The following is a 25,225-nucleotide window of genomic DNA, read 5'->3' as shown; positions in this document are numbered from 1 at the left end:
TTAGAATATCCGTATTTCCTCTCTTATATCAGACAGTTTGCCTAGTATTTTCTAGCCTGGGAGTCTGTGAATTCGAAGGGAAAGATAAAGTGGGTGTGTCTGGAAAATGTGTTTTCTTTTTATCCTTTTACGCCTGGTACAGATATAATGCGTCTGATTTGAATGCCTGCCCCTTGCGAATCTGATCGTGTCAACTCCTGGTTCCAAATGCGATGACTTTTCCCGGGCTTTGCCCCAAGACCAGCATCCTTAGTCCGACATCTGAGTCTCCCCCCCCCCCACATTGTACACCTGCAGCCTCATTTCCTTCACACACTCCTTCGCCATCAGCAGCCTCTCCTGTGGGCCTTCCTCTGCTCTTGCCGCAAGCCGTCGGCACCTAAGTCACTTTGCTGAAATATTGACCTATAGGTAGGTCGTGGGCACGGACCAATCAGAGAGCAGGACTCTGGAACTCCTGCTAGCCAGGCATTCGCCCTGAGGTGGTAGATCGAGGGGCAGGGGTGGGGGCTGAGTAGCCCAGGAGGGGAGAGGAGGTGGCTAGCCTGAGTCCAGTTCAGGGCGACACCTGGTCTGTGTCCACACCCGAAAGGGTGCTCCCCCTCTCCCCTCAGCACACACATCACATGTCGGTTATGCATCTCCGCCTTCCTGCCATCTACTCGCCTCCTCAGAGGAGACCCTGACCTTCCCCGGGGGGCCTGCCCCTGCCCCCAAGGCTCCATGGAAACCTCTCCCTGTCACTGTCCCTGCCGGTGGCCAGTTCACAGCGACTTGGCACTGACTGACGTGGGTCGTGTGCCCCTCCCCCTCGTTCATAGACTCCACTCGGGCGGGGCTGGTCCGTGACCCGACACCCCCTACCCCACCGCCCTCCAGGATGACAACCTGACACCTCATTGCAGCTGCTCAATAAGAATGTATTGATCACATGGATTTTCAAAAAGACTTGAGAACGTCTTCGAATACATTTACACGTTTAAAGTTAACACACACGGAGCCTGGGGTGCATTGTTGGGACGATAACAGTGTTAAGTTATCATCCTTTTAATAACGTCTTACATTTTTTTCTGAAATAATTTCAAGTTCATGCCTAAATAAATATTGCTTTTCTATTGTGTGTGTGCATGTGCGTAGGTGTCTGTGTGTGTATGCACGCATGTGTGTGCATCTGCACGTGTGCACATGCATGCATGTGCACCTGTGTCCATTGTGTGTGTGTGTGTGTGTGTGTGTGTGTGTGTGAGCTCATGATTTCCTGACTACAGCTTCCTCACAGACATGATCAGAAGGAGAGTGTGGTGGTTATGGATTGTCAGTTATCAGCTTAATCCAGAATGATTTGGGTCAGCATTCGGGTTTGTAATTGGAAATAATTGTGGGCACGGACGGTGTCGCTGACTGGGCAGAAATAGAGGAAGGCAGGCGGGTCTGAAAGCCTCCGGGCCACGGAGGAGGCGCCAGCCAGGGCGGAGGCCTGGGAACCCAGGGCTGAGTGAGGTGGAGAGGGCGCCCCCACCCCGTGTACTGGGATCGCTCGGTCATCTCGGCGTCGGTCTCTGGGACAGACACCATGCATGTGGCTCCCAAAGCTGTTTCCGGTGCGTCCTGGGGCAAAGGCAGCCGTGCCCCTCTCACTCCCTGCCCCCTCCCTTACCTGAGTCACTGCTGGGCTGGGGAGTCACGTTCCTGCCCAGTGAGCAGCGGGATGTGCTGGGCAGTGACGCCCCGCGAACGGCCTCCACATGGTGACTAGTGGGAGGTGGTGTGTGGAGCCCCAGCCCTGCCCCCGTGACAGGGATTATGCGAGAGCTCGGGACAGCCTTGGGTGACTCCGGGTTAAGCTGGAGTCACACCCAGTTTGGTGGCTTGTCTCACCCATATCGACTGCCTCTCTCCCCCTCTCACCCCCGACTGCTTTTGTCCTTCACCTGCCGGGCAAACGGCGGCACGTGAATTCATTTCGCAGCATTTGCAGCTGTGTGCCGTGAATGTGTGAGCGTGCCCTTTGCAGTGGTGGATGGCATCATGCCCTTTGCAGTGGTGGATGGCATCATGCCCTTTGCAGTAGTGGATGGCGAGTGTGCCCTTTGCAGTGGTGGATGGCATCATGCCCTTTGCAGTGGTGGATGGTGTCATGCCCTTTGCAGTGGTGGATGGCATCATGCCCTTTGCAATGGTGGATGGCGAGTGTGCCCTTTGCAGTGGTGGATGGCGAGTGTGCCCTTTGCAGTGCTGGATGGCGAACGTGCCCTTTGCAGTGCTGGATGGCGAGCGTGCCCTTTGCAGTGCTGGATGGCGAGTGTGCCCTTTGCAGTGGTGGATGGTGTCATGCCCTTTGCAGTGGTGGATGGCGAGCGTGCCCTTTGCAGTGCTGGATGGCGAGTGTGCCCTTTGCAGTGGTGGATGGTGTCATGCCCTTTGCAGTGGTGGATGGCGAGCATGCCCTTTGCAGTGGTGGATGGCATCATGCCCTTTGCAGTGGTGGATGGCGAGCATGCCCTTTGCAGTGGTGGATGGCATCATGCCCTTTGCAGTGGTGGATGGTGTCATGCCCTTTGCAGTGGTGGATGGTGTCATGCCCTTTGCAGTGGTGGATGGCATCATGCCCTTTGCAGTGGTGGATGGCGAGCATGCCCTTTGCAGTGGTGGATGGCATCATGCCCTTTGCAGTGGTGGATGGTGTCATGCCCTTTGCAGTGGTGGATGGCGAGCGTGCCCTTTGCAGTGCTGGATGGCGAGTGTGCCCTTTGCAGTGGTGGATGGCGAGCATGCCCTTTGCAGTGCTGGATGGCGAGTGTGCCCTTTGCAGTGCTGGATGGTGAGGAATGGCCACAGATCCAATTCCTGGGACAGTGGTTGTCAACTGCATGTTGGTGGTTCCAGGTTCTCAGGGGCAGAGTCAGTGCTGCCAAATCTGACATCCACTCCACCGTCCCAGTGCCGCCTCCCACATACATTAGGTCGCAGCATCGCCATGGGAACGGCGGGCCTCGTCTATCAGTGTAAGAACATGACTTGGGCGTTGTGATATTTTCACTTTTGTAATGGTTGGGACACAGTTTAGATTGATGACATCGCTCACTTGCCAGATCCCACATTAAGCTGGGATTCCTCTCTCTGGCTCAGCGACAGCGAATTCGGCCCAGGCCCAGCCGCTGCCCACGCTCAGAGCGTCCTCCCACCAGCATGGGCCGCTGTCAGCCCCCAGAACAGCGCCCAGGTCTTAGGTGTGCGCCATTGGGCTTGGCCATTGGGCTTGACCTCTCACTGCACAGGTTACCCAGTGTTTGTTGGCTGCTGACCGTGACGCAGGATCTGCACAGAGTTATTTCCTCTCTACCAGCCCATTCCGGTTGAGGAAAATTAAAGAAGATAAACAAGAAAGTCGTTTCACTTGCAAGATTCTCAAGCTCGGCAGTTCCCACCAGGAGCGCTGCGGGCCTGTGCTCGGCAGCACGCTCTCTGTGCCCGTCCTGAGCGCGCCGCCCTGGAGGCGAGCCTCGGTCCTGCCGTTTATCATTGAGGCTCCTCGTCATGGACTCGGGGGCCCGGATAACCGGTGCTGTGAGGTGTCTGGTCCCGTGACCCTCGTAGTCTTAGCAGCATGTCATCATCGGAGAAAATGAGAAAAGTTGGAATGCCAGGGTTATAAGTGCTGTCATTATCATCTCGCCAATGTTTTAACACTTAACATTAATGTTTAATGTCCTTCGTGCTGAACAGTTCTGATTTTATTAGGCCACTTCCATCTGCCTCTCAGTTACATAGAGTGTGTTCTTTTAATGTCTCTACATTTCATCCATCTTCTCTTTTGCATCCAAAGAGATGCATTTCCTTTGAGGATTTTGAGTGGCATACAGTTTTAGGAGAATAAGGAAATGTATTTTTAAGGGCAACTCACTTTTTTCAAGCCTAACTTCTTTGTGCATATATTTTACAGATTAAGGGTTTACCTGAAGACAAACTACCCTGTTCATCAGAGACTGGACCAGAGTTCCTCCCTCTGGGCAATTAAAGATGCTGTTGTCATGGAAACAGCTGGTCCTGCTGTCGTTCATTGGCTGCCTAGGAGGTAAAACTAAGCTGTCTTTTCCAAGTTGAGGTTAGAAATATACTTGAGTCATATATTCAATAATTTTTAAACTGTGGAGTAATACTCCTCCAGCAGCAAGGAAGAACAGTTTTTTGTTGTTGTTGTTTTGTTTTCAGAAGGAAAATTCAAACACTCTCTTCTGACTGTCAGATTCTCATTTCAGCCCCTAATTTTGGCCCAATGTTTTATGCCTCCTTACGTCATAAGTTTCCTATAGCTGACGAAGGCAACAGTTAATCAGAATTTGCGAATATTAGTTCATGAATATTTTTTTCCAAATGGAGCTAAAAGTTACAGTCTCTAGTGTAATGGGCGAATATAAATTTTAAAGAACACCGGTATTTTTATATCTCATCTTGAAAACGACAGTTTTCCTTTTAGCAGGTAAATTATTTCAGGGAGCAAAAATAAACATGGGCTTTTTATTTGTTAATTTGGAAAATTTGAAGTTCAGAATAAAACAGAAAGAAAAGGAATAATTTCTCAGACATCTACCATACAAAACAGCTCTTATGGATCACTTGATGTATTTCGTTTGTTCGTTTTGTTTTGTTTTCTAAAAGAATGAATAAGTAAGAGAAGATTTTAAAAAATTAGTATATGTATAACGCATAGGTTTTTCAAAATGTTTATTCTTCTTCTTATTGTGAAAATTCTCCAGCGCCTATAAAGTTGAAAGAATAGTATAATGAACACCCACACATGCACCACTTAGATGGACCTGCTGGGCCCTTTCACTGTATTTGTTCTATTTGTGAACATACGTGGGTGTATTTTTTCTGTTGATTGACTGATTGATCAGCTCAACCCTTTGAAAGTAAGTTACAAAGTCATCGCCTCTCACCTCTGAAAATTTCAGCACCCATCTCCTGAGAAGACCAATTTTCTCCATAAACACGATTTCCTGGTGAAAAGGGAGCTGACCCCATGCTGCCCGGTTTCCTGCCTAGACGAGGGCATCGCTGTGTAATGAGGACAAATGTGTCGTCCGGTAAAACACACGTTACCGGAAGTAGACTTTTGAACCCTTATTTCAAGCTTTAAGCTTTAAATATCCTTCAAATATTTAAATGAAACCAAAACCTCCAACTTTTACGTTAAAGTTTTTTTTTTTTTTAAACATGTTTCTCCCTGTGACACCTCAGTTTTGTTCCTAAAACAACTATTCATCTAGCCCATAGGGGGAGAGGAGTAATTATTTCCAGATTTCTGCCTATTTAAGTGATCTTTGGAGAAAATGCAATGTAGATATCAAACAATTGTTCTTCTTGGATTATATTCTTTATGTACAAAGTCGCCATTTGAGTTCTGTTGGAGGAGGAGGAAGATGAAAGTGAAGGCACCACAGTGATGATATTATTCACGACTCAATTTTTATAGAACAACCTCGAAATTTCCCAGTTAATTGGAAATAGGAAGATGTACTCAGGAAGGGGAGGTATCGCTAAAGAGAAAGCTCAGTCCCTACAGCTTTAAAGGCTGAGTTGTAATTTTATACAATGTGCAACTTAAATTAATCTTAGCATTTTTTTGAGAAATCTTGTATATGTTTATGAATGAATTTATGAAAAAGCAGTGTCCATTTTACTAAAATATTAAGACTTTATTAGAAAATTGAAAGATCAACTTGATTCTCGGGATATGTTGCTAAAAAAGCTGCAAGGGTTGGTAAGGGTGACATGGATTAATATGATACATTATGTATAGGGTACCAATGTGTTTTTTCCCCCATTTTAAAAAGATTTTGGTAAAGGTCCTTACAGAGCAACCTCCAGACTCCAGACCCCACTGCCGGGGAGCCCGTTATGTGGTGGGTCCCGGCCGGCCTGTGGCAGGCGGCGCCGGCTTCCACCTCCGGCTCTGAGACCAGGTGATGGGCAGTAGCTCGTCCAACACCCCGGCGGCGCCTACGTGGTCAGCCCGGGGCTTCTCGGGGCAGAGGAGAGTCGCTGGGACGCAGCGTTTACCACCCCCCACTCACCCTGGCCACCCTCGCTGTCTCCCGCCCACAGGTGAGCTGCACTTACACGGCCCCGTGTTCGTCAGCGAGCCCAGCGACAGCATGGTCCCCGTCGATGCTGAGGACAAGAGAGTCACTTTCAAGTGCGAAGCGAGAGGCAACCCTTCCCCTCAGTACAGGTAGGGTGCGAAGTCTGAAACGCACGTTAAGAATGATGTGGCCCCTGGCCGGTGTGGCTCAGTGCTTAGAGCATTGGCCTGTGGACCGAAAGGTCTTGGGTGTGATTCCGGTCAAGGACACGGACTGTGGTTGCAGGCTCCATCCCTGGCCTCCGTCGGGGTGCGTGCAAGAGGCAATCAATCGATGTGTCTCTGTCACATCGATGTTTCTCTCTCTCTCTCTCTCTTTCTCTCTTTCTTTCTCTTTGTCTGTCTCCCCCCCCCCTCTCTCTCTCTCTTTTTCTCCCTTTCCCTCTCTCTCTCCTGCAGTCCTCTCTTCCCTCCATTCTCTCTAAAAAAAATCAATGGGAAAATATCCTTGGGTGAGAATAAACAAAAAATAAAATGATGCGGCGACTGGATTTTTGGAGGCCGAGTGTTTACGGCGGGAAGAAACGCGTGCAGCTGTGGTTGCACCTGGGGCTCAGCAGACCTGAGTGTGAACACTGGGCACACACAGCCTCCTTCCCCCCCAGCGCGGGGGCGGGAGGGGGTTCTGGCGTGAAGAGAAACGCTGCAGAACCCCCCACATGCGCAGTGGCTTCCTACTGACCCACAGTGCAATTTACAGTGCGTGCTGGACGGAGGCATCCCCTGCGGCATCCTGGGGATGGAATTCAGTGTCTAAGGATGTGGCCCATGTACACACGGGAATACGACTCAGCCACAAGAAAGGAGGAAATACGGCCATTTGCAACACCGTGGACGGACCTTGAGAAGATCATGCTAAGTGAAATAAGTCAGTCAGGAAAAGCCAAGAACCATATGATTTCGCTCACATGGGCTATAAGACTGAAACTTGTGGACACAAACAGCAGAGTGGTGGTTGCCAGAGGGAAGGGGGTGGGAGGGTCAGGGGACAATTTGACTCTGGGAGGTGGGCACACGGTGCAAAATACAGATCTTGTAACATAGAAACCCACATCTGAAGCCTGTATGTTCATGTTGACCAATGTCACCCCAATACATTCAATTTTTAAAAAAATGAGAAAGGGAGTTGGAAATCCTAGTTTTAGAAAAAGGACCGTCCGTGTCTGACCGTCTTCCTTTTCCATTTTCCTGGGGTGTGTTTGAAGGTTCAGTAAATACAGAATAAAATGCATTCTTACTAAGATCAGTTTGCTTATCCTTGAAAAGAAAAACACATTTAGTTAATTAGATTTTTTTTTCATGTAAAAGTCTATATTTTTCCGATTATAGAGATAACACCTGTTCACTAAAAGAGTTCGAACACCACAGCAAGGTGTACGGAGAGAAAGAATAAATCTCTAGTTTTTGGCCGCCTTAAGATAAAAGGACATGTGAACATTTTGGGGCGATGGTGGATCCTTGGATGGGATGGGTACTTACTGGGATGGGAAGTATTAAACATCCCAGGATTAGCATTTCAACTCCTCTGGGTGCTGAGGGGGCCCACTCTCACTCAGAAATGAGTCATGTGTAAACAGCATGTGCTGCTTCCGTGGGAGGGGCTCCGAGGGAACGTGTTCTCTCAGTCCTGAGAGCATCCGTCTCCAAAACTCTGTTTACGGAATTAGTTGGCTTGGCACAGCTTTCCTGAATCCCGCAGAGCGAGCCGTATCAATAACGTCTGACTGTTTAGAGTATTCGCGTCACTCCCCGAGCTTCCGTTCAGTTAAATCATGTAAATAGTTGATGCCAACAGTCAGTGGCAACTGGGTCAGCACGAGGTCGGAAGGCCCACCTTTGTATTTTTTAAAATATATTTTTATTGCTTTCAGAGAGGAAGGGAAAGGGAGAGAGGGATAGAAACATCAATGATGAGAGAGAATCATTGATCGGCTGCCTCCTGCACGCCCCCACTGGGAATAGAGCCTGCAATCCGGGCCTGTGTCCTGACTGGGAATCGAACCGTGACCTCCTGGTTCATAGTGGTTGACACTCATCCACTAAGCTAGGCCGGCCGGGTGACCTTTGCAGTTTTTTGTTTGTATTTTAATCCTCACCTGAGGATTTTTTCCCCATTGATTTTTTTTGGAGAGAGGGAAAGACGGAGAGAAATACTGATGTGAGAGAAACACATCAATTGGTTGGTTGCCTCCTGCACGAGCCCTGGCCAGGGCCCCGGGCTGGGAAGGAGCCTACAACCAAGGTACATGCCCTTGACCGGAACCAAACCTGGGACCCTTTGGTCCTCAGGCTGACGCTCTATCCACTGAACCAAACCGGCCAGGGCCTTTGCGTTTTTACATCTGGAAGCCATGCAAGGTCACCGATATCCACCATCCGGCGTATTGAGCACCTACCTTTTGCTTTCAGCAGCACAACACCAGGTTCCTGGGCAACCTTGGCAGAGTGGTGACGTTTTCTCTCTGCCTCTTCCTCTCCCTGTAGAAATAGGGGAGGTATCAGACCTGATGAAAGAGGCAAGCAACCAGCATTTCACAAGCTGGATTCATTCTTCAGACATCTGGACACATTTCCCTCCCTGGGGGACATAGGAACAAATCAACGGAACCCGGCGTGACCCTGGAATACTTTCCCAGCATTTTTGTAGGACGTTCTGACCTGTTGAAAACGCCCCTGTTGTTTCTCCCCGAGAGGAAGAGGCTGCTAGGCATGACTGTGAGCACGACAGGGACTCTGCGAGCGCTGACCCGTGGGAGGGCTGTTCCCCTGTTGTCAGTCAAGTTTCATTCCCTGGCATCTGCCTTCTGAATCCTGCGACGACAAATGTGTTCAACTGAAGAATTGTCAAGATACAAGATTTAGTCCTTCGGGCATTTCAAAATGGGGAGATTAATTAGGCTGCAAAACAGCAGGGAGTAGTGCCTTTAGAAACCCAGGCATAGCCTGTCATTGTCTTTATTTCTTTGGACACCGGGTGTTTATTGGAAAACCAGAGAGCAAGTTTTTAACCAGTTAACGGCCACTATATTTTGAATGGAATTAATAAAGGTCCGCTGCTTGCGTCTGTAGAGGCTTATGGCGTGCATGCCTATGAAAAGGTTCTCCTGTTATGAAAGTACTTCTGATACTGTATTACAGGGCCTGGGATGGCATGTGTTGAAATGTAAACAAAATCCATAGCCGAGACTGGAAACGGTGGGACTTAGGTTGGTTTATCAGTTTTACGTCTTACAGTGAAGCAATTTAACGTGCGGATGTTATGGAATGAGCAGGTATTGTTGAAACCCTCGGCTAGCCGACAGTGCCAACACTTGCATTGTAGCTGTAAGATTTTCTAACGTTAAGACTTCTAACCAGTATAAGATTTCCACTTGAACCCGAGGTTTATAGTCACTAGAAATGAAGACCTTAAAATGGCACAGGGAACCTCGTTTATTGTGAAAACATTAGGCTTTCCGACCACAGGCTCTGGCAGCCTGTTACGTGTTACCTGCATGGGTTTTGCGGACGGAGTCATGGGTGTGTAAAATCCCAGGGGCTGTGATTGTAACTTTATTGACTCACACGGCACCTTCACTTACGGCCTGATTCTCCCCCGGCCACGAGTCCCCAGGCTTTTGACTTTAAAGTCCACCAGGTAATGTTCTACATTATTCTTTAAATGTTCCAAAGAAAACATGCTAGCGTGTTCTTAGGTTTTTACTATCCTTTAAAAACTACAGAGAAGCACCATAGATATGCGATAATTGAGGGCATATAAAAGATATGGGGAATTTTCTCCATGAAGCAAGAGAGAATATGTTTTTATAAGTATAAATCTAAGCAGATAAGTAGGTAGGTAGTAGGTAGATACATAGATAGATCATACATCATACATACATCATATATCACACATATATACATAGGTAGATACATAGGCACATAGATATATAGATACACATGTAGGTAGGTAGATAGGTAGATACATAGATATATAGATACACACACATACATAGGTAGATACGTAGGTAGGTAGGTAGATAGATAGGTGATAGACACACAGACATATCTAGGTAGGTACGTCGGTAGGTAGGTAGATAGGTAGATACATAGATATATAGATACACATACATAGGTAGGTACGCAGGTAGATAGGTAGATAGATATACTTACGTGTGTATATATGTAGGTATATATGTAGGTAGGTAGATAGGTAGGTGGATAGATAAATAGATAAATACTTACGTAGGTAATGTTAGGTAGGTAGATACAAAGCCACCAAGGAGTAAAATGAGGGGGTCATGTGTAACCTTTAATGAATGGAACCCAAACACAAGGTTCAGAACAAACTTAGTCTAACAAAGACTGTCCATTGCAAGCCCAGAGCCTACCCTGCCGACAGAGGCAAACTTGTCTCAACAGAGATTCCTTTGTTGTTATCCCATTGAGTAAAAACAAAACAAAACCAAAAACCCCGCTTAATTGGCCCTACTGGAAAACCTGAAAGCTCAGAAATTCTCCAGAGAATCGCCTGTCTTGGGGTTTCCTGGAGGGTTTTATTCTTCCTTGTGCCTCTGCCCCCCGGAGCCCCGCTGCCTCCATGTGAAAGTTAATTGTGTTCCGTCTCCTCCTAAAGCCAATGCCGCGAAGGAGGTGCCCTGAGGAGGCCTTCAGAGCTCCTGTGAACAGGCCAGGGTCTCCGGGGTCTCTTAGGTGACAGATGCCCACCTGTTCGCTCACTGAAGACCCTGAGCAGGGGCGTCTCTGGGCTGGATTGGGTAGAACGGGCCAGGGCCACGAGGATCAGGCAGGTAACAGACCTGCAGAGGCGCCTGCCTGGCGCACCCGCGACACCCTGAGCAGCGATGTGGCTGGGCTGCCCAGCGCCGGGCCACAGCCTTACACGGTCCCCACGCCTCTCGGCGGCCAGCGGTGGCTGTCCCGGATCCGGGCCCAGTGTCACAAAGCTTTTCAAGGCATGTTTTCTTTCTGGGCTCTCTCCATGTCTGATGTTGAGTCTGCTTTTCTGTTCACACCTGCTGGAGGCCACAGAAAACACGTCTGAACCCTGGACGTGGCCCATGTGGGCTGTTTCCAACATGCGGTCCAGCTGGAGATCGGCAGCCGTGCTGTCCAATAGGGCAGCGCAGCCAGATTTGGGGGGAAAGGGCAGGGAGAAAACAGGGAGTCTGGGGTTAGGCCAGGAGCCAGGCTCCAGATGGGCAGCAGTCGGGGATGCTTACGTGTGGGGTGCTTCTGTTTTGCTCACTTCAGGACGGATTGCAATGAGGGGACAGAAGTGGCTCCAGAGTTGAGCAGGGGCAGCCTGAGACTCCCGACTGGCATCGGCTGGAGAAAAGGGCATCTCCCCTGTTAGGGTTCCGAAGGGTTCCAATCCCATCAGGAGACTCCAGATAAAAACAGCGATGCTCTCAGCAGTCAGCCTAGGAGAAATGCCCAGGTCGGGTCTCGGCCCTGGGCCAAGGCAGTGCAGGGAAGGCTTCCTCTTGGGGGGTCTTTCCTGGAGTTTCTGAGTGGGGACGGGAGGGGTGACCTGCTGACCACTGGCGTCCTAGGGCCCAAGGGGACGTTCTGAGGCCCAGGCCTGGGGCCTGGGAGGTGTGGCCTCGTAGGAGGAGAATGAAGGATCTGCGACCAGAAAAAGCTGAACCGGTGGCAAGAAACATAGAAATAGCCAACCTCCACCCTCTACTGTCTCCTGGGATTAACTAAGACAGTCACTGACCAATTGGAACAGGGCCGTAACTATGGAAACTGAACTCTGGTTTTTAATCCCAGTATAGCTGTAATCTCTATTTTTCAAAATGCATGTGTTTAAATTTACCAACACAGGACAAATAGGAATCTGTGTCATAAAACATGGTCAAAAACACAATTTTTAAAACATAGCATCACCGTTACACTCATTTATATCTTCAGCAATTACTGCGGAAGCCTAACTAGTTATTTTTGGCTAAATTATGGAATATGCAAATTCAGACATTCATGCTTTCAAGGGCTGCAATTATTCTCATCACTTCAGTAAACATATTAACGAACGTTGCATTGGAACACAAACGCCTTTGCTTATTAACACGAAACCGCATCTAAAACCACAAATTGCTTCTGTGATTAAAAATCTTCATTTTCCCGTCAAGCCCCAAATAAAGTATTGCCTGTTGATTTAATAAGTGTTTAGTGTCGGCCGGTTTCCCAAACCCTACCCAGCCCCCTATAGATTTTAGTACATTTTTTGTTCTTTTTTTTTTTTTTTTGCTTTATTTTATGTTGAAGCCCAAGGTGACATCTCTTTTTCTCTAGAATACGGCTTTATTTCCATTTTCCTGACAGATTTTGTGGGATCGTTTGGATATCCCACGGAATGGTAACTTTATACCGTCCGCTGCGGGTGCATGATATCCTGGGATTATTTTCAGTCTAACCTGAAGGCACTCAATTTATTTTCAGGTTTGTTCGTTTCAGCTTCAGAGGGTGGCCTTTCTGCCCTAGCCGGTTTGGCTCAGTGGATAGAGCACTGACCTGCGGACCAAAGGGTCCCGGCTTCAGTTCCCGTCAAGGCCACGTACCTTGGTTGCAGGCTCCTCCCCGGCCTGCGCCCTGGTCAGGGCGTGTGCAGGAGGCAACCAATGTGTTTCTCTCTGTCTTTCCCTCTCTCTTCCACACTCCCTAAAAATCAATGGAAAAATATCCTCGGGTGAGGAATAAGCAAAAAACAAACAAAAAAAAAATGTGACCTTCCCTAACCTTGTCCTCAGGTTCTAGCGGAACAGGGGATTTGGGACTTGGTGCCTTTCAGTTACACTGGCAACAAGGTCTGTCGCCATTTATTGTTGTTTTGTCCCTGGGTGGTTTTGTGTAAGAGGTGCCCTATGTGATGATAACTAGCGTGATAAATCAATAGTGACCAGTGAAGTAAATGAAGATGATTGTGCATCAACTCCTCATCTCGGAGATGTGATGGCCAGCGTCGGGCGGCTCAGTGGGGCTGGTTAGGGCCGGGTTGGAGGGTGGGATTGAGGCACTCCCTCAGGATGCACCTGTGAGCAGCCCCCGCTCATGGCTTTGGCAGGAATCAGAGGTGACTCAAGCAGCCGCCCCTCAGGGGAGCCTCTATGCTTTTAAAGCAGCTTCCTACCCTGAGAAGTCAGGCTTTCGTATGGTTTAGCTCATGAAGACGTGCATTTGTGTTTGGAAGGCGGCGACTCACACCCTCAGCCAGTGATGTCCTACTTGATCTCCGCGACACAACGGTGTATGCTTGTCATCATTTAGGAGCGAGGGCTACCAGCTGAAATGTCTCCTATGTCAGGCACCTTATGCTTTTATTTCAATTTATTTTTTAAATATATTTTCATTGATTTCAGAGAGGAAGGGAGAGGGAGATAGAAACATCAACCATGAGAGAGAATCATTGATCGGCTGCCTCCTGCACACACCCTACTGGGGATCAAGCCTGAAACCCCAGCATGTGCCCTGATGGGGAATGGAACCTTGACCTCCTGGTTCATAGGTTCATAGGTCAATGCTCCACCACTGAGCCATGCCAGCTGGGCAGACACCTTATGCTTTACATTCAAGTTTCTAAACCTGTTGGCTCAAGGACATGAATGATGTTTTAAGTAAACTATCCCCGAGTTGTTTGGGTGAAAATTCCCCACAGATGCCGCCCTCCTGTGGGTGGGCTCCCCACTTCCTCACTCACTCCACCTGCCCAGCCCCGGGCCAGTGTGGTCGGTACTGGAGCATCCGGTGGTGTAGATGATATAGCTGAGATTTAGAAGTGGATCAGTCAAATCCCTGCTGCCTCACTGGGGGCAGCAGCAAAAGTAGACGTCTCCAGCACCCCTACCTTCCTCCGCCCTACCCCCTGCCCCAGGCTGTCAGCCCAGAAACACACACATGCACACACACACACACACACACACACACACAACCTCCACTCGGTGGTTCGGGGCCCGGGAGTGCGCTGACGGAGGAGCAGTGGGTTTGCGAAGGATGAACCAGGAGCATGTCTCCCTTGTGGGTTCCACAGAAAATCCCAGTTCATGTAGAATGAGGGTCTGAACACCGCAGGCTGACGGCCAGGGAGGCGATCACTCGGGAGGGTTACGACGAAGGAAGATGCAGATTTGCTCCTTACCTGTGACCTTCCCACGGAGCTGACTTCACCAGGTCCCTCTGTGTCCAGAGCAGAAGTAAATGTCCCCCCGACGGGAATGCCGGGGTGTGGCCCCCTAGCAGCCATGGGGCGGCCCCCTATGCACCATCCCTGCCTTCAGCCTTTCGGAATGGAATGTTCTATCTGTGAAGTTTTAAACGATGTCCACATTTCGGAAAGAATTCATTCAAGACTGTAGAGTTCCTCGTGAGCTTCAGAACGTAGACTCCGCGACTTTTACAAAGATTGTGAACGTGCAAAACTAAAAGGCATCGTCTCTAAAAGCTTCCAGATTTGTGACCGGAATGTGCCACTCACCTGTCACCTTTACTCCTGTGCGTTTGAGTTCATCAACTCTGAACAGATGGAGGACAATGTCCTGCAAAAAAAATTAGTCTAATGTGTACATTTTGGGGGCATAGACTCTGAAAGAAGGAGTGTGAGTGTAAGCCTTGGGTTTTTTCCCACACAGATGAAAATATCAGAACCATTTACAGATCAGACTGAAATAGGACTATTTTGCATTAGGGAATGAAAACTGTTTTCTCAGGGTAAATCGCAGGCCCAGCGATTTCTTCCATATTTCAGAGCTTAAATAAAGACAGCCCTTTTGAATTCGCATACGTTCAGCAAGAGGAAAAACAATCAATATTTAATAAGATATTTTATATCACCTGGGGATGGGTTCCATTAACGAGGACTCGTGTGGGAAGGTGGGGAATAATTGTGCGGCTTTGTGGAGGCAAAATGAGCATTCCCGAGGCCTCCCAGTGCTCCCGCGCTCCGGAGGGCCTGCTGAAAGAAATGCCTTGTCCTCTGCTGGGGCGGGAGCACACTTAAAGGAGCCATTGCTGCCTTTTCTGTAGTGAAATGACATAGGGACTGTGTCCGCAGGAGGAAGACTGAGCTGACGGAAGAAAGAAATACTTATGCAAACGGAGCAAACTTTTCCATTTTGGTTCTTCGTCAGAACTTCAGGGTGATGGCTTTTAGATCGGAGACAATTACTGAGATAAAGTTTTCACCCACATACTCCACGGCCCCTAACTCTCTCCAGCTAGTGCAGAGGAAGGAAGAAGTGCTTCTCCCAATTCTTATTTATCTTACAACTAGAGGCCCAGTGCACGAAATTCGTGCTAGGGTAGGGTCCCTAGGCCTGGCCGGCAGTCAGGGCCGATCAGGGCCTTCCTTCTTTCTCCCAGCTGCCGGCTGGGGCCTGCCTTTGTTGCATGCCACCCCCTGGTGGTCAGCGCACATCATAACAAGCAGTCGAACTCCTGGTCGGTCAAACTCCCAAGGGGACAATTTGCATATTAGCCGTTTATTATATAGGATTTTCCACATAGCCACTGTGTCTTTATCATTGAACAGCTAGACACAGGAATGCAGCTCTCAAATGCTGAGTCTGGCCACAAACATTCTATTTCTTTTCCCATTGTTTTTTTTACAGAGTGGAAGGGAGAGGGAGAGGGAGAGAGAGAGAGAGAGAGAGAGAGAGAGAGAGAGAGAGAGAGAGAGAGAGAGAGAGAAAGAGAAGTAGAGAAGTAGAGAAGGAGAGAGAAAGAAACATAAATGTGAGAGAGACACATTGATCACTTGCCTTCTGCATGCACCCCAACCAGGGTCAGGGATGGAACCTGCAACCCAGGTGCATGCCCTTGACTGGGAATTGAACCTGCAACCTTCAGGTTCATGCTCTGATGCTCCAAGCTCTTAGCCACATGGGCCAGGGCTTGCCACAAACATTCTAACTTGAGAGCTAAAATCTCTTTCTTCTCCCCATGCAAGCTGAACTTTGTAGGGAACAAAAACACAGGTACCCTTTGTCATGAGAAGACTCCATTCAAAACTGTGAAATCAGCTACATCTTTCCTGACTGGAGCTCAGAGCCATTTTCCCACTGCACACCACTCACAGGTTACGTTTCAGCCCACCCCCTTGTGATGTCCCCGCAGATCTACTCTTCGAAGGTGAAGCCACCATGATTCTTGTTCCAGTTCCGCTGGCTTCTCAGGCAGGTGCACGTCAGACAGTCCATACATGCAGACACAGTTATGCACCTGGGAGGAGGGGGCAGAAGCACTGAGTGAAGGAGGGAAAATATAACCAACAAATGTTTGGGGGGACGGGGGGAGAGAAAGAAAAATGAGATGGAAAGATCGCTGGCAGCCTGTGAGGGCTCCACCCCATTGGCTGAGTGGCTCCTTGAGCTACGAGCTTTGCATCCATTATCTACATAAATAAAGTTATAGAGCAACCCTATGATAAAAACTTAGGTCTAGGGAAGGTGAGTGATTTGTGCGTGGTCACACAGCTGCAAGGAGCGTTTGGTTCTGGATCCCCTTTGGGGATGGTGGTGGTGGTGGTGGTGGTGGTGGTGGTGGTGGTGGTGATGGTAATGCTGAGGATGATGGCAGTGATGGTGGTGGTGGTGGTAGTGGTGGTGGTGGTGATGGTAATGCTGAGGATGATGGCAGTGATGGTGATGGCGGTGGTGGTGGTGGTGGTGGTGGTGATGGTAATGCTGAGGATGATGGCAGTGATGGTGGTGGTGGTGGTGGTGGTAGTGATGGTAATGCTGAGGGTGATGGCAGTGATGGTGGTGGTGGTGGTTGTGGTGGTGGTAGTGATGGTAATGCTGAGGATGATGGCAGTGATGGTGGTGGTGGTGGTGGTGGTGGTGGTGATGGTAATGCTGAGGATGATGGCAGTGATGGTGGTGGTGATGGTGGTGGTGGTGGTGGTGATGGTAATGCTGAGGGTGATGGCAGTGATGGTGGTGGTGGTGGTGGTGGTGGTGGTGGTGGTGATGGTAATGCTGAGGATGATGGCAGTGATGGTGGTGGTGGTGGTGGTGGTGGTGGTGATGGTAATGCTGAGGATGATGGCAGTGATGGTGGTGGTGGTGGTGGTGGTGGTGGTGGTGATGGTAATGCTGAGGATGATGGCAGTGATGGTGGTGGTGGTGGTGGTGGTGGTGGTGATGGTAATGCTGAGGATGATGGCAGTGATGGTGGTGGTGGTGGTGGTGGTGGTGGTGGTGATGGTAATGCTGAGGATGATGGCAGTGATGGTGGTGGTGGTGGTGGTGGTGATGGTAATGCTGAGGATGATGGCAGTGATGGTGGTGGTGGTGGTGGTGGTGGTGGTGATGGTAATGCTGAGGATGATGGCAGTGATGGTGGTGGTGGTGGTGGTGGTGGTGGTGGTGGTGATGGTAATGCTGAGGATGATGGCAGTGATGGTGGTGGTGATGGTGGTGGTGGTGGTGGTGGTGGTGGTGGTAATGCTGAGGATGATGGCATTGATGGTGGTGGTGATGGTAATGCTGAGGATGATGGCAGTGATGGTGGTGGTGGTGATGGTGGTGGTGGTGATGATGGTAATGCTGAGGATGATGGCATTGATGGTGGTGGTGATGGTAATGCTGAGGATGATGGCAGTGATGGTGGTGGTGGTGGTGGTGGTGGTGATGGTAATGCTGAGGATGATGGCAGTGGTGGTGGTGGTGGTGGTGGTGGTGATGGTAATGCTGAGGATGATGGCAGTGGTGGTGGTGGTGGTGGTGATGGTAATGCTGAGGATGATGGCAGTGGTGGTTTTGGTGGTGGTGATGGTGATGCTGAGGGTGATGGCAGTGGTGGTGGTGGTGGTGGTGATGCTGAGGGTGATGGCAGTGATGGTGGTGGTGATGGTGGTGAGCTGTTCCTCAGACCACCACTGCGCATCAAGCATACAGAGCATTTGGACAGAATGTAGATGGACAGTTTTCCTTTGTTTCATTTCCTCTTTTGAGTTTCTGTAGTTCTAGGATTCGGGGAGGAAGAAGATGAGAGGGTTAGTACATGTTTATGGTTTGACTTCCAAACAATAAGGACAGAATTAACGCTAAAATAGAAGAAAATGACCCAAAATGTTCATGCAAATATGGACTTGCCCTGGAAGGGATCATGCGAGAGTTACTCTATTATAAACGGAGAAGAATATAGCAGATTCTTCTGCAAACGAGGTTGCAGCTCTTCCTTTCCCTTTTTTGTGATTTTGTTCTTTTTAAGTTCAAAAGAAAAGAGTTAGGGCCTGGGTTTTCTCTCTTACGTTTAATTTGGTCTCTCAGGAGAAATGTTGCTTTAGACCTAGGAGACTTGTATGTGAATAAAGAAACAGAACTCAAGAAATTCTTGATTTTAAAAGGGAGCAAATGATAAATTTTTTGAGCACTAGGGACTAAACTTATGAATTTATTCATTTCCTGTAGTCTCCATCATTCAAGTTTCATTGCACACTATTTCAAATATAGAATATGATGTAGACATATAAGCAAGAATAATGATGAACCTTTTTATATCCAGAGCTCAGTTTAAGAAATAAAACCAAAAACGCTAAATTTCCCAGCATCCGCCCTTAAATACATTCTACTTTCTCTCCATGAGAGCTTTAAAATAACGTAGGTTGAGGTGTATCATTTTCGTACATTAAAAATATCTTTAGAACAGTCCTAATAAGACTTGATGTGTTTTAAAATTTTATATAAACAGTATCAAACTGCATATTTTAATTTGATTTTTATTAACCATACTAGTAGTTTGTGAGGCTTTTTCATGTTTATGAAAGTTCTCACGTTTTCGCAGTTGTATAATATTCCATTTAACCTCTGCACATCCACTTGGGATAAAGTTCGCATTTCATCTTTTTGTATGTTTTTAAAGTTCATAACATGTCCAGGTTAAATGTTCTATATATTTTCAAACATATTTTATTGATTTTTTACAGAGAGGAAGGGAGAGGGACAGAGAGTTAGAAACATCGATGAGAGAGAAACATCCATCAGCTGCCTCCTGCACACCCCCCACTGGGGATGTGTCCACAAGCAAGGTACGTGCCCTTGACCGGAATCAAACCTGGTACCCTTCAGTCCGCAGGCCGACGCTCTAGCCACTGAGTCAAACCGGCTAGGGCAAATGTTCTATATATTAATGAGACAAATTTAGATGGTCCATGACATGATTAAAGGGTTCCAGCTAGAATTAAAATGGGTATCACTTCCGTTCTGGCCAATTAATACACAAGGGACAGTTGCCCACTCACTGAGCTGGTTTATTGAAATCCTCATGTAGGAAAAGAGCATTATGCCACCCATTTCCTCAAAATTACCATAAAGAGAACATCATCATGGAAATACTTGTTTTAATGTGCTAACATTTATAGAACAGGCGGTCGTGTGGCTTTATTGCTAGAATCAAGTCTTCGGGAACATGGACGGCTCAGTCTACACAGTGGATGTGTTCTGGGGATGGTGGGACATGGGTGAGTTGTTAAAGGTGAACTATTTTTTATCCACTCATCTACTGATGGGCAATTAGCTGCTTCCGAATCTTGGCTGTTGTAAATGATGTTGCAGCGAACATGGAGCGCATTGACACAGTGGAGTACCACTCTGCTGTAAAAAGGAAGGACGTTTTACCCTTTGCAATAGCATGGGTGGTCCTGGAGAGCATTAGGCTAAGTGAGAAAAGCCAGTCGAGAAAGACGAGCATCACGATTTCACACATACTAGTATGTGGAATCTGAGGAATAAACTGAACTACCAAGCAAAACAGACTCCTAGAGAGCAGGCTGACAGCTGTGATGGGGATGGAGGAATTGAGCAAAAAGAAAAACCAAAGAGAATTCATGGACCTGGACAACGGTGTGGTGATTGTGGGGAAGTATTGAGCTGGGTGGAGGTGGAAGAGGGCATAGAGGAGATAAATAGTGATGGAAAAATGAAATAGCCCAGCCGATGTGGCTCAGTGGTTGAGCATAGACCTATGAACCTGAAGTTCATGGCTCCATTCCCAGTCAGGGCACAAGCCCAGGTTATGGGTTAGGTCCCCAGTAGGGGGCGTGCAGGAGGCAGCTGATCACTCATTCTCTCTCATCAGTGATTTTTTTTTTCTCTCTCCATCTCCCTTCTTCTCTGAAATCAATAAAAATATATATTTTTAAAAAACTGAAGGTGACATCTACCTCGATGTGTCAGGTGTACTCATGGTTTAAAACTCCTGGTGTTCCTGTTGCAAACCCTTGTTTAACAGCCAGCTTCTTTCTCTTCCCTTTTTCCCCTCTGGCTTCCCGTTGGTAAATATGGCTCTGGGGCCCGTGCCTGCTCTGGTCCGAGCCCCGCGGTGACATTTGGGGATTTTTACCGCGGTGTACTCTTCAGCAAATAGCACCGTGATGGCTTAGCAGAACAGCGCACGCCTTGGGGACGGGTATTTACCCAGACAGATGGAAATGGATAGCTGAGCACTTACCCAATTAGTGGATTAAATGTGCCCAGTCGGTCTGGATAAATCACAGAAATGTGCCCTTCCCCGCTCCTGGCCAGCGTGAGATCGCCTGCCACGTGCGAGGCAATTACCTCGACGTTCTATCTCTCTTGGCCGGCGCAGGCCGAGCCTGATTTCCCCGGTGAGCACGCCGAGTCGTTCTCACTTCTCAGGAAATCCCAAAGAGTCTCTGACTTCAGATGCTGTATTGCCCTGGTTTCTATGTTCGTCAGCCTTCGGTTGCTGCTGAAGACCTCGGGCGTGTACGAGTCGCAGTTATGAATCAGTGCAACCATACCTGTGTTACCTGTGGTCTAGAGGAGAGATGGTGTTCGCGTGGGCTTTATAATGCTGATTTAATGTATATGTTCAATATTCTCTTAGGCTATATACGTAGCCTAAGAGGGAAAAATCCTTGTCTTTTCTCCAGATGGCAGCTGAACGGAAGCGATATTAACCTGGCCGTGGAGTCTCGTTACGAGCTGAACGGAGGAGACCTGGTGGTCATTAACCCCCACAGGGATCGGGACTCAGGGAGTTATCAGTGTTTCGCTACGAATCCGCTGGGAACCATCGTCAGCAGAGAAGCAAAGCTACAGTTTGCCTGTAAGTTCCGGCCCGCACACCTGCAGGCCCAACATCTGACAGCACGTAGCCGCATGGGTGCGGTCCAGGAGGTTCGGGAACAGCACATGGTTGCATTCGTGTAGTGAGTGGATTGATTCAATATAAATGGAGGCTTTTTAAATATATTTTTATTGATTTCAGAGAAGAAGAGAGAGGGAGAGAGAAACATCAGTGATGAGAATCAGCGATCGGTTGCCTCCTGCACGCCCCCTCACTGGGGATCGAACCCACAACGCAGGAATGTGCCCCCACCGGGAACCGAACTGTGACCTCTTGGTTCATAGTTCGACGCTCAACCACTGAGCCACACTGGCCGGGCGACCGGATTGAGTCTTGATCTTCCCCATGCGACTTTCGAACACCGTCCACTTTGTTTCTTCTCGCTGGTCCCCCTTCCTGTGCGTTGGTCGTGTGTTTGTACAGGACGCCGGGCAGGGCGGAGACCTGCGTTGGGAGCAGGCCCCGGGCTGCAGGGCAGGGGTCTTCGCTGTGGGCAAAGGGCAGTGAGGTGTGGTCCCCGAGACCCGTCCTCGCTCGCTGCTCCCTCTCACGGTCCCCGCTCTGGGCTGTGCCGCAGGCGCATGCTTAGTGGTGCTTCCTCATACCTGCTCGCCGTGGCGATGAACCTCACCTCTCCTCTACGGGAAGAGGAGTGGGTGGGGCTCAGTCAGCCAGTGTACAGACACCCGTGTGTGTTATCTCACCGGCCGATGTGGCCTCCGGTGCCGTTGGTTTTCAGGTCTCAGTGGCCATGCTCTGGAGCATCACTGCTCCCTCCCCAGCCTCACTCCGGGGGACAAGCAGCCAGCAGGCTGGGACAGTCTCAGCAGCCTTGCCGTACAGGGTTTCTGTTTAAAGACGCCTTGTGTCACCCGACCGGCGTGGCTCAGAGGTTGAGCATCAACCTGTGAACCAGGAGGTCACGGTTCGATTCCTGGTCAAGGGCACTTGCCTGGGTTGCGGGCTCCATCCCCAGTCGGGGGTGTGCAGGAGGCAGCCGATCGCTGATTCTCTCTCATCAGTGATGTTTCTATCTCTCTCTCCCTCTCTCTTCTTCTCTGAATCAATAAAAATATATTTTTAAAAAAAACCACAAAACTAAATTGGGTCTCAGGTCCCCAGTCTATACGGAGATCATGTGCCGACAGGGCTCTGTGGAGAGCAGGGGCGTGTGAGTCGGTTCGGAGGACAAGTTCACAGGGTATTTTTTTTTAACGCTTGATTGAGATAGCTCCGCCAGGCCTTCCTCTGTTCCCCGGCGATGTCCTGGGAGTAGACGGGAGGCTTTCCTGATAGACCCGTGGTGTCTCCTGGAAGCCCCGGAAAGTTCTTGCTTGGATGTCCTCTGCCTGTTGTTCCGTGTGACTCCCCATGTCTGGTCCCTGTGGGCCTGTTTCTTCATTGCTGCCCTTTGGGGATGGTGTTGCAACCCTTCCCCTGAAGCCTGAAAGTGGTGTCTTTGCAGCAGAACCCTGCGGCGTCCCCCTGAGCGAAACCTCGCCCGAGAGGTGGGCAGCTCCAGGCGGTGGTTAAAGATAAACCAGAGGCCGGTGCGTGGCTGGGACTGCCCTCAGCCCTCAGTTCAGAGGCGGCAGCAGCATGTGGGGGGCGGGGGGTTCCACAGGGGACCAGGTGCCATCATTCTTAGGCCGCTGTGCTCTCTCACTATAGGGAGCTCGCTAAAAATACCCTGCAATTTCTCCTTCCACGGGAGCACCTCTTTAATTGAGCCCTGGCTTTAATGCGCATCCATTATGCCCCTAGGATTCTATTTTGCAAATGTTGGAAAATGTCTTTAAAATCATTCCTGAAATCCTGTGATTTTCACAGTCATGATCTCTTCCGTGAGATGATTTCTCCCTCTCTTCGCCCTCCCTCTTATTTTTGCTCGACTTGCAGTCGTGTTCTCAAAAAATAAAAATGGCTCTTAGAAGCACATCGTTCACTGCACATCTTCCCCTCATTCTGCATTTGATGGAGAGGCCTCTTGTTTGTCGGTTTTAGGATGATTGGATTTGCAAGAGACGTGCTAAAGCATCCCTTGTTTTATTTTTTTTCTTCTGTGAATTGTCTGCCCTAGTCCTTCCGGGATAAAGCAAAGTATATGCTACTCCAGGGCATAGTACATCTTTTTTGAAAAAAAATTCTGTCTGGTGTAAATTATACCTCAGGACATTAATTTCAAAATCTCAAAGGACAGTGTTTTATGAAATAGAATATATCATCACTTAAGTTATTTGATTTGTTAAAGTACCCGATAGAAATTTCCTGCGGCAAACGCTAGTCTATGTTCGTGTTTGTACCTCCAAGCTGTGCCGACTGTCCCTGGCCCCCTCAGCTCCTGGCTTTCTGCTCAGCAACACTGACAGATGACAGCCGAAAGTCAGCAGATAGGTCGTTTCCGTCACACTTCTTTATTCCTCGCATTTTGAATATGAATCCTTTTTAAAAATATTTTTATTGATTTTTAGAGAGAGGAAGGGCGAGAGCCAGAGAAACATCGATGTGAGAGCAAAAAGTATTGGTTGGCTGCCTTCTGTACATCCCCTACTGGGGATCAAGCCTGCAACCCGGGCATGTGCCCTGACGGGGAATCAAACTGTGACCTCCTGGTTCATAGGTTGATGCTCAACCAACTGAGTCGTACCGGCCAGGGCTTGATTATGACTTCTTGATTATCAACTTCAAAAGTTTTAGAATAACTTCCTTTCAGATTATTAAATTAATTTTAATTGCATAGGCTGAAGAGGTTTCCTAAAAAATCTATCTTCAGCTCCAGGTTATCCAATACACAACTTGTTCATGAAAAGTCCCTCTCAACCCGTGACCTTTAAATGACTTTTCCTCCACGACAGCCACTGACCGGGACCTCAGGCTCCCCGTGGGATAGGCATTGATGATTAGACGTGGAATTAGCATATTCTGGGTTTTCCCCTCAAAATAAGCGTGTCTGTTAGTGCACCTGAGAGCTTCATTATCATCTGTCTTTCCTGACTGTGAATGTGGTTGTTGTTAATATTGTCATCACGCTTTTCCTAACACCATGTTTTGATGGTGTCAGCAATCAAAATCCTCTTGTCTGATGAGGCCCGGACCCCTCAGCAGGAATTCCCAGTAAGACTCACAAAGCGGCTCATCTCCTCCAGCCCACTCCCGGCCTCCCTTCGCTCTGTGACTGTCCTGCTCTCCCCCTGCTCCCTCATTTCCTCCCACTCCCTCTCCCTTCCTCTCTCCCTCTTTCTCTCCCTCCCTCCTCTATTTCCCTCCCTCTCTCCCTGCTACATGAAGGGCATTTCAGCCCTGGGAACAGCATGTGCTAAGGTGGGAAAGCAGGAGGCACAGGACTTTCAAGGCCTGAGAGAAGTTGGGTGGTAGGAGCCCAGATTTGCGAAGGTTTGAGGAGGGAGACGCGGCTGGGAAATGACCGAGACCTCACACGCCTCGCTGAGACGTGAGGCCCGTGGAAGCCGCCGGGGTGGACAAGCAGGGGGGGTGGACACGCAGAGCGGCAGAGTGAGATTGCACTTGGGTGAGTGTCCGAGCCGTTAGATGGAATGTGCTGATGACGGGGCTGGGAAGTGAAGAGGGAAGGGAGGGAGGAGGTGCTCAGGGATAGATGTCCCAGACTGGGACACAGATTGGAGGTGAGGCAGACGAAAGAGTGAGAATGACAGGGAGGCCCTCTGGGTCTGGGAGGGTATAGGGGTGGCAGGGGCTCCATGGAGAAAAGGGAGTGAGCCCCATGAAGGAAACTCGCTACAAGACCCTGACACAGGCCCAGGCGAGGAGGAGGCACCCCGAGGAGTCGAGTCCGTGCGGATGGTGAGGAGCAGGCACTCGGTGACACCGAGAGAGACTTGGGCTGATGTGCACACGAGGCAGATGGTGGCGTCCTTATCGGCACACGGTCAGCTGTCGGAATGAAAGGTCCTCGGTGGAGACCGGGCTCTGCAGCCAGAGGCAAACAGATCTGGAGAGAGAGAGGGA

The 25,225-nt window shown here is 49.1% G+C and overlaps 1 protein-coding gene across 1 annotated transcript in view; it reads left to right on the top strand.

The window, feature by feature from the left end:
- CNTN3 (contactin 3) overlaps nt 1-25,225 on the top strand; it is a 118,555-nt gene that overhangs the window by 30,525 nt on the left and 62,805 nt on the right. The window contains exons 2-4 of the mRNA XM_081106594.1: nt 3,944-4,075; nt 6,109-6,235; nt 21,042-21,217. Of these exons, the coding sequence (XP_080962720.1) occupies nt 4,021-4,075; nt 6,109-6,235; nt 21,042-21,217 (358 nt within the window). The 5' untranslated portion in view covers nt 3,944-4,020. The remainder of the gene's footprint in view (nt 1-3,943; nt 4,076-6,108; nt 6,236-21,041; nt 21,218-25,225) is intronic.

The sequence above is a fragment of the Myotis nattereri genome (genome assembly GCF_964212035.1).
Source record: "Myotis nattereri genome assembly, chromosome: 14".
Taxonomy (NCBI): domain Eukaryota; kingdom Metazoa; phylum Chordata; class Mammalia; order Chiroptera; family Vespertilionidae; genus Myotis; species Myotis nattereri.
This window is presented reverse-complemented; position numbering and strand designations above follow the sequence as displayed.